General features: G+C 61.8%; 1 protein-coding gene across 1 annotated transcript; it reads left to right on the forward strand.

Moving 5' to 3' along the window:
- Positions 1-497: 497 nt before the first annotated feature.
- C4H11orf24 (chromosome 4 C11orf24 homolog) lies at positions 498-8659 on the forward strand. Its single transcript, XM_075545255.1, has 4 exons — positions 498-654; positions 4311-4489; positions 5504-5674; positions 7239-8659. The coding sequence occupies exons 3-4, from the start codon at positions 5566-5568 to the stop codon at positions 8315-8317; spliced, it is 1188 nt and encodes a 395-aa protein (XP_075401370.1). The 5' UTR covers positions 498-654; positions 4311-4489; positions 5504-5565; the 3' UTR covers positions 8318-8659.
- The last annotated feature ends 515 nt before the right edge of the window (positions 8660-9174 follow it).

The following is a 9174-nucleotide window of genomic DNA, read 5'->3' on the forward strand; positions in this document are numbered from 1 at the left end:
CTCGCGTACTGGCTTTGGTATGGATGCGGGGCGTCCACGGGGCGCAGTCATGGAACCCGAGACTTGCAAGCCACTAAGGTCAAGCCCACCCCTCCGTCCATGTGCACGGCACTTGGTGGGCCTGTTTCCGTGTCTCCAGAGTGGGGTGCACAGGGACAAGGCCCCTCGTAACGCGGTCTCAGTACACCGGCCTTGGCAGGCAAGGGGCCACGGTCACTAAGGGGTACCGGCGCCTGCCCCCGGGCCGGACAACGGGACGTCCCCACAAGGGGCTTGGACGAACTGAGCGCAGCCAGCGTAACGAACCCAGCAACACCCACTTCCGCCAGAAGCTTGCCAAGAAGAGCTACTTCCGGCCGCGCGCCGGGTCCGGCCCAGAGGAGGGCGTGACCACAATAACCACGCCCTCTTAGCCACGCCCCTCGCCTCCGGCTCGAATCCGGCAGCACCAGACACCTCCAGAGCCCGGGACGGCCCCGCCCTCCAGTGACGTCACTTCCGGGCGGCCCGGGCGGGCCCGTGCAGGGGCCGCCACCCCGAATTGCCCTGGCTTCGGGCCGCGCCTCCCCGCTGCCGGCCACGTCCCCACGCCGGACCGCGCCGCTTTCCCGCCGTCCGAGGGCCGCCGGGCCACCGCAGGCCTGCCGCGCCCGGGTAAGCTGCTGTCAGGGCTCCCGGCGTGGGGCGGCAGGAGGGCAGTGGAGGACCGGTGATGGGGACTGGGGAGGCAGAACGGGGCTGGAGGAAGATGAATGGGAGAGACCCAGCCCGAGACGATGCGAGGCGGGGTGAGGAGGAGAGGGCAGCGATGAGGTCCCTGGGGTCCCTTGCTGGTACGCTGGACGGGGACCAGGAGAAGGGAGGACAGGACAGGCTGTTACAGTTTGGGAACACACCCTGTGGGCAAGAGCCAGAAGCGCTTCCCACGCGTCAGCAAGGCCAAGACTAGAGGGGGACCCAGGAAGCAAACACCCCCCCACTCCAAAGAGCTGGGCCCTTGGGAAGCCAGGCCTCCCCCCGGAGCCGGGTCCACCTGGCTGTCTACCTGCCCACTTCCATGTGAGAGTGTGCATGGCCCCACTAACGGTTCGCTTAGGCTGATGGTGAGCTGGGGCTCCTGAGTATGCAGTGATGGATAGCGACTCTATGAACATTAGAACCCCTGGCCGTCCCTGCGCCGTCCTCACTCAGCCCTGTCAGCCCTGAGCTCACTGTTACATCTCCTTGAGGGGTTTCCTCCTTTTCACTGACCCTCCAGCAAGCCGGCAGGAGGAGGAGGACACAAGGAAGTTTGCTGGCTGTGCCACCTACACCTTACACATCGGCCTTGTACCACTTGCAGCCAGCGCCTCTCTCTCCTCCCCGGAAACCAGCAAAGTATTTAAAGGACCCATTTTCCATTTATGGAGGGGGCCTGCCTTACAGGGGGGAGGAGTGTAAGATGGACCCAAATTACTGGGGCAGGGGGAGGAAAAAGCAAGATCCTTGTTCAGGATTTTGTTATGATACCCAGACACTCGCTACAATGATTTAAACAAGAGATACAGCCAAGACAATGCCCAGTAGTCCCGGTTGCCACGCAGACACGGCCTCTGGGCCTTGGGGCAGTGTCTGCTCCCAGGACACCGCACGCCCTGAGCCCCGATCCTTGGACTTCAGCTACCAAAGTTCAGCGGGTGATGTGTCACCATCAGGCTTCAGGTTTGCTCTGTATTTGCGTCTGTGATCCCCTCTCCTTGGCGAGTCTGGGGTCTCCAGCGTGGAGTGAGGATAAGAGGAAAATAAGCAGGGGACCCGTGGAGTCCCTTAGCAAGCTTGGAATTCTCTGTGCTGCGTCTTTGGAATTCATCTGTGCTAGAAAAAGAATCAGCCATTTGGAGTCTGATGGCATCATACTTGCAAACAAACAAGCAACTCAAGTCCCCGGCCATCGAGTGGATTGTGCCGACTCAGGAGGACCCCTTGTGTATCCGAGCAGTGTTTGTTCATAGCGTTTTCTTGGCTGTCATCTGGAGGCGGCAGATTTCCAGGCCTTTCTTCCAAGGCACCATGGGACAGCTTGAACAGCCCACCATTCGGTTAGTCATCGGGCACGTCCAACCCCTCACCTCCCAGGGATCTTCTTAGCTCGTGTACAGCTCCCTGCGTGCAGCAGACAGCTTCAGGAGACTGAGAAGTCAAGACGAGGTTGAGGACACAAGAAACAGGAGACAGTGGGGAGGTGTCTCAAGGCCACGGGCCAGAAAATGATTGGGAAGTTGACTTGTGGAGGGGCCTTTCTGGTGGGGTGTCACCCGCTGAGAGGGAAGCTCCTGTGGAGATCCTGTGAGGAGCTGAGCCCAGAAAGTGGGGAAGGGTCTCGTCCCAGCACCAGCCTCACCTCCCATCTTTCCATCAGTTCTGGTCCTTCACTTGCATATTCCTCTCCTGTCTGGGACCTCTTTCCCTTGCAGCCCCCCATCCCCCCTGTGGCGTTGCGCAGAGGAGAGTGGCTGGGGCCCACGGGCAGGCTGCTGATGGCTGGGCCATCCTTGGGGAAGAAAGCTCTTTCCAGTCTTACTTTGCGTTTGCTCCTAGCCAGTGACTGATAAGGACTCGTGCGGGCCTCCATACTTAGACCACCCTGGGCACGTAGAACAGGGACTTGGAAAGCTGAGGGAGGCTTCCTCATTGCAGGAGGGCCTTGCCATCCTCTCCAGGCGTCTCCTCCCTGTCCTGTGGGGTCCCTGTCCTGCAGACCGGGGGACAGCTGGAGCAGGGGGGGTCAGTGAGAACCTGGGGGAGGCTCGTGTCCTGGCTCATCCATGTCCCTGTGTCTGAGCAGTGGTGATCTGTACCCATGGGTGAGTGTGACTGCATGCACATACATGTAACTTCATGTGTGCATGACACTGTGTGTGGTTTTGTACTTGCTTATGGCTGTGTGTGCATGAAGGTGGCTGTCTGGACATGTGAGTGTGGCTGCATGCACATGTGTGGCTATGGACATGCATGCAAACAATGCAGATGAGCATGTGTGATAGTGGGTGGCATGTATGTGGACATTTGAGTATGATTGATCGTGCGTGTTGTATGCGTGCGTGTGTGTGGCTGCGAGTGACACTTGAGGGTGATGGATCGCACATGTATGTGATTGTGCACACAGGGCCTTACATGCCCGTGTGTGCGTGCTGTACGTTCATGTGTGTGCGATTGCATGTCTGGCCAGAAAAGGGTCCTCATCCTGGCTCCTGTCTGTGGAAGCTGTCTCCTGGACTCCCTCCAGAGCTGGGCTGGCTCCTGGAAAACCCTCCTGATTGGTAAATCACGTCGCTTCTTAATCACTGAACTCGCGGCTCCTCAATGGAATCCCGACGGTTTCCTCTCAGTCAAGCCTCTCAGGGCCGGCTCCCGAAAGTCAGGTGTGCTCCTAACAAGATCACAACTGCAGTGTGAAGTCACAGCGGGAGCTGCCTGTCGGTCACACCCTGGCATGGCTATGGTTCTTCCCATGCCCGGGACCACAGCCCGCCAACCAGGGCCCGTGGGCCATGCTGAGCTGGCTGGTGTGTGGCTGTGACACTGGAAGCTGTTTCCCTGGTGCTTCAAACACCCCTGGTGGACAGGTTTCAGCAGAGCCTCAAGACAGCCTGGTCATATCCTTCCAAACCCAGCCGTTGGGAAACCCCCCCAGGTCAGCACAGACTGATGCCTGGTCGTGTGCCCGCAAAGGAGCCCCTAGACCGACAGGCACTTACTTAGACCCTGGACTGGGGAGGCTGGTGCCCAGCCACCGCGTCCTCCCGCACAGTGACCCTGTAAGGGGTTTCTGAGACTCGATCTTGATGGCTGGAGGAGCCGGCCCCATTTTTCACCCGAGGTGTGGCTGGGGGTTTGAACCTGTGGTTAGCAGCCCCGCGCTGCTCCCCAGAGCCCCCTGCAGAGGGTGCAGGGCTGGCAGGGTTTCCTACCGCGGCCCAGAGGCTTGAAGGCAGCTGCATCGCTAGGCTACTAGGGGACCTGCTGCCACCCGGCCTCCTTCATGGTGCCCAGTACACGTCTCCTTGTGATGAGGGACACAACGTTGCCCCTAGTATCTCATGTCTGAGTAAGGCTGTCCTTCCCCTGGCCAGTCCAGCCCTTCACTCTGCCTGGCGGCCTCCTCGGGCAAGGGCAGCCGTGGGAACCCGGTCAGAAGTTGGTTTGGCCACTGGAAAGTGTGACACGCATGGTCACGTCCTGAATAAAGACCTGGCTGTCCCATGCCCTCCCCTCTGGCCTGCACGCCGTGCCTTTCCTCACGTGGTTGGGGCTCTTTTTTTGAATTGCAGGTATGCCTGACAGCGGCCTAGAGCGCCTGCCCTACAGATGCCACGAGGAATGCCAGGCGTGGGAGCAGCCCTGGGAGTGGCCACGCCACCCACAGAGCCAGACCTGACCAGGTGCCAAGCTCTCAACACTCAGGAGGACAGTGACCCAGCCCGGGGCACACCCTGAGCTGCTGTCTCTGGTGGGTGACGGGACGTGGGCTGGGCAGGGACAGTGTGCCTCAGAGGGGGGGGGAAGCAAGTGACCCCCAGGCCATTCACAGGGGAGGGCGGGGTGTGGGGGGGCTCCTGCAGCTGGCTTTGCCCCCTGCCCCCTGGCATGCCCGTGTCGCTCCCCACCCCAGGCCAGGGCTTCTTCATGTGGGCGCCACGTGGCGAGGGTCCACGGGCCCAGGAAGCTCCGGGCTGACCCACCCCACCCCACACACGTGGGGATTCTGAGGTGCTGTCATGGCAGTGGCCCCCTTCAGGCTTAGGAAGTGCTGGCACGCCCGCTCCACACCCAGGAGGCATAGCCGTGGGGTGGCCTGTGGGCTTCAGGTTGTGATGTGGCCCTCGGAGAAGCTGGACTTACCTAGCTGAGGCCTGGCCACCTTCGGGGCCCTCCCAGTGGCAGCCCACACCATGGCCCCCTCCCTTAGGACTGCCCACGGGCCTCCTCACTGGTCCCCGTGAGCGCCCACCCCTGCTACTGTCCACCCCCCTTGCTAAAGTCCCTCTGGCCTTGGCCCACCCTTGCTTAAGCCCTGGAGGGGCTCCAGCCCCCCCCTCCCCAGGGACCCCTGGAGAATCTGTTCTTTCTGAGAGGTCTTATGGCCTCTGGCCCTGCTGGCGTGGGCTCACGGCTGGCAGGGCTACTTACCAGACTTTGGCGACTGGGGCCTAGTCTAGAGCTCGTCCAGCCCTGCACCCCCTCTCCACTGCTCTGACAGAAGTCTGGGCTTGCTTGGCCTTGGGGGGACTTGCTGTGGAGGCTCCATGACATCACATATGACGGCTGCCTTGAACCTGTCCAGTGTGCGGCAGTGGACAGAGCACTGTCCCTCCCACCAGCCCCAGTCAGGCCCTTGGCTCCAGGTGCACACTGGCCATGTCCTCCTTCCCCGGAGAGATGCAGGCTGAGCCCGGGCCCCAAGTAGGTGGAGTGCTGCTCCCCCACCCCCCCAGGTCCTAACCCTCGTGCTCTCTGCCCACAGATCCCTCCACCAGGCAGGAGGTACTCGGAGCTGCCCAAAGAGCTGGAGGTGGTGTGCCCCGGATGGCCCAGCCTCGCTCCCAGCTTGCCCCCAAGATGCGGACAGCCCTTGTGCTCAGCTGGGTTTTCTGCCTGCACTTCCCTGAGATCCAAATGGTATCTACTTCTGCAGGTAAGTGACAAACTTGTCCACGGTGGCCCCGAGCTCTCTGGGCCCAGGAGAGAGAGGGCTCTGCGGCCCAGCCGGCAAGTCAGGCACCCCAGCCTTCCCTGGGTGCTGGCCTGGGCAGAGGCGCCAGACCCAGCCTCCATGGAGCCTCGGGAACCCTCGGCAGGCCAGGCACCTGGGCCCTCGGAGGTCCACCGTGTACTCTCCACCCCTCACACATCAGATGGGTTCATGGGGCCCCAGTTCTGGACCAGCTGTGTCGGCCTCTGGGGTTCCTACAGCGAACCTTGTTGTTGTTGAGGTTTTTATTTTTTCATTTAGCAAACCCTTTTGTCAAGCCAAGGGCCCCCCTTCCCGACCAGCAGACACTGTGCTGTGGTTGCTTTGACCTGCTTCGCCCACCTGGGCGTGTGCTCTGTAGGTTTGCACAGCATGGGTATCACCTGGAGTGAGAGGCTCCGAGCCCTGCTGGCCAAGTGGTTACACATTGGGGTGTGCACCGTGAAGAGTTACAGTCTGGGAAACCCTGTCCCTTAGCCATCGGAGGCCACGAAGGCTGCGTGCACGCCTCCCTCTGGCTGAGGGCTGCCTGTGGGAGCCGGTCGTCTCTGCGGTCCAGCACGGCTGTGGTAGGAACAGGGGGAGCGCCAACACACAGACATTATCTTCCCACAAGGCCACACGTTGAAATTCGGGCCCTGGCTCTCTCTGGGGGACAGTCCTTGTCTCTTGCCAGCGCCTGCTGCGTGGCTCTGGAGACAGAGCCCTGTGGTTCTCACTGGTCCTTAGTCCTGAGCGCGCCCGCCCCCCGCAGCTTCACCCCAACTCTTGGTCTCATGAGCACAGCCCAGGAGCCTTCTGGGCAGGTGGGAGGCTGTGGACTCTTCTCAATCCCGAGCTGCAGCAGAATGGCTCTCCAGGCCACGTGAGGCTGTCATCCTATTCGAGGGGATGGGGGGTGGGGATGGGGAGTTTGAGGCGGGGGGGCAGCTCCCCAGGCCTTTCTCCCCAGGGATGTCCTCTTAGCTGAGGTGCATTTAAGCCCAGTGCTGCCAGGGCGCCTGCCCACCCCTGCTCGGCAGTAGAGGGGTTCGGATTTCCCACACACATTTCAGGGGCACAACTGAAGGCTCCCTGACAATGTAGCTCTTAAACACTGGGGGGCTCAGGCTCCAGGAAGGGTAAGGGAGTTTCCACATCAGGATGAAGGGCTGCGTCCAGCCAGAGGCACCTCCAGAGGGAGCAGAGATGGCCCTTTCCCCACCCACCGACCCCCACACGACCGCAGGGCTGCCCCTGAGACAGACAGACAGACACACACACACACACACACACACACACACACACTACTGCAGGGCTGCCCCTGACATGCACGTACACCAGACCAAGGACTGCCTCTGGGACACACACACATACATGACTTCCCCCAACACACACACACGCACGCACGCACGCACACACGCGCGCGCGCAGGGTGTGGGACTGGCCCCGGGAGCTGGGACTTCCCTCTCTGGGCCGTGGCCTCTGGATCCTGACCTCAGACATCTCTTTGTGCTTTGACTTGAAGGCCTCCCAGCCGCGAACCAGACCTGGCCTCACCCACGCAGCAACAGCACCCCCCCGGGAACCACTGCTGGGTTTGAGAACAAGACGTCTGCACCAGTGGCCCTGGCGACAACCTCCCCGGTTTCCCTGACCAGCTCGGCTCTGGCATCTGACGCCAACCTGACCACAGCAAAGATCAGGGGCAGGACAGAGGTGGACGGGGCAGCAAGCAAGCCCCAGCCCACCAAACTTGCAGACTCCAGTGCCCCCCTAGGGCCCACATCGTCTGTCCCCATGTCGCTCTCACGGACGCTGCCCACTGTGGCCACCCAGCACCCAGCTGCCAGCATGCCCCGCACACAAGTACCAGGGACAACCACCGGGGCACCACCAGCCCTGAGTGCTGCCGCTGTGGCCACGGCCACACCTGGTCCAAGCCATCCAGTCCCCACACTCAGCCCTCCCCGGCCCCCTGCGGGTCACTCTGCGACAGACCTCCCCCCGGCCACGAGCCCACAGCCTCCCAACACAACCACGCAAGGTCCCACTACCCAGACATCCACGGGCCCACCTGTGGCAAACCCAACAAGCAGGCCCCCGTCCACCATCCTCTCAGACACAGTCCCTGAGCCCACCACGGTCCCCTCTGTGCCCACGACAGCGGCAGCCACCTCCAAAGCCCAAACAGAGGCGTCCACCGCCAGCACAGCACCTGCGCCTCAGGGCAGCCCAACCCCCAAGGCAGAGGCCACCTCCCCCACTGCACAGATGCTGCCAGACCTCACACCATCCACCCGGGCGGCCCTGGGGCAAGTCACCCCCCAGCACCCAGAGCGGGTGGGGACAGAAGCCATGCCGAGCACTGCTCCTGCTGACTGTGGAGACGCCAGCTGGCCGGCCGGAGCCCCAGGCCTGCTGGTCACTGCTGCCCCCCTGGCCCCGTCCCTGAGCTTCCTCCTGGCGGTGCTGCTCCTAGGCGTGACCCTGTTTGTCACCGTCCTGGTTCTGTTCGCCCTGCAGGCCTACGAGAGCTACCAAAAGAAGGACTACACGCAGGTGGATTATCTGATCAACGGGATGTACGCAGACTCTGAGATGTGAGACTGCCCCGCACCCACCTGCTGTGCCAACCCCACTCCACCCGGCCCGGCCCTCCCACTGCCTCTGAGACCAAACCAAGTGCTTCCAGATCTTCTTCCGGTGCCACTCAAGAGCCATACCAGATGCTTCGGTACATGTAGTCGCCGTGCAGGTCACCCCACCGTCACCTATGAGCTGCGCCTCTTCTCATGTTTATTTTTGTAAATGATCACACGGGCGGTGCAGGCCGCAGCCAACATCAGCCTGCTGCCCTGGGCAGGCGGGCGGGCAGGTGGCCCGCTTGGTCCTAAGCGTGGCAGGTCCTGGCCGGAATTAAAGCAGTGACGCTTCCCGACGGGACAATCTCTCTCCCTTCGTACCTCTCTGAACTGCGTGGTGGGTCTGTGTTTGTAGACGTATTTCTGCAACGTGAGGCTCCGGGGGAGGGAGGTCTCCTTGTCTGGCTCAAACCTCCCTTGGGTACCCAGGAAGTCGGGGAGGGGGTCTCTAACGCCACCTGGAGACGGTCCTTCTGTCTAAGCATGCAAGTACTAATCGGGCACTGTAGCCACAGGTGAGTGCACCTGTCACAGTCACGGTGAGTCCGCTCAGCCAGCCCATCTCGTTGAAGCCCCACTACTGCCTTCAGAGGCTGGAGCCACTGTCTCGGTTATCAGAGGGCCTGAGACCAGGCCCCAGTCTGCCCCAGAGCTGGGAGCAGGGCCAGTCATGGATGCCAGGCCTGTGAGCCCAGAGCCCACTCGGAGCCATCCCAGGTGACGGTCATCAGGGCCACTCTGCTACAGGCAGAGTCCAGGGCGACCCAGACAACTCGATCGCTGACCAGCATAAAGGTGAGGAGTCCCAAGCCGCCCAGA

The sequence above is a fragment of the Tenrec ecaudatus genome, chromosome 4 (assembly GCF_050624435.1).
Source record: "Tenrec ecaudatus isolate mTenEca1 chromosome 4, mTenEca1.hap1, whole genome shotgun sequence".
Lineage (NCBI taxonomy): Eukaryota > Metazoa > Chordata > Mammalia > Afrosoricida > Tenrecidae > Tenrec > Tenrec ecaudatus.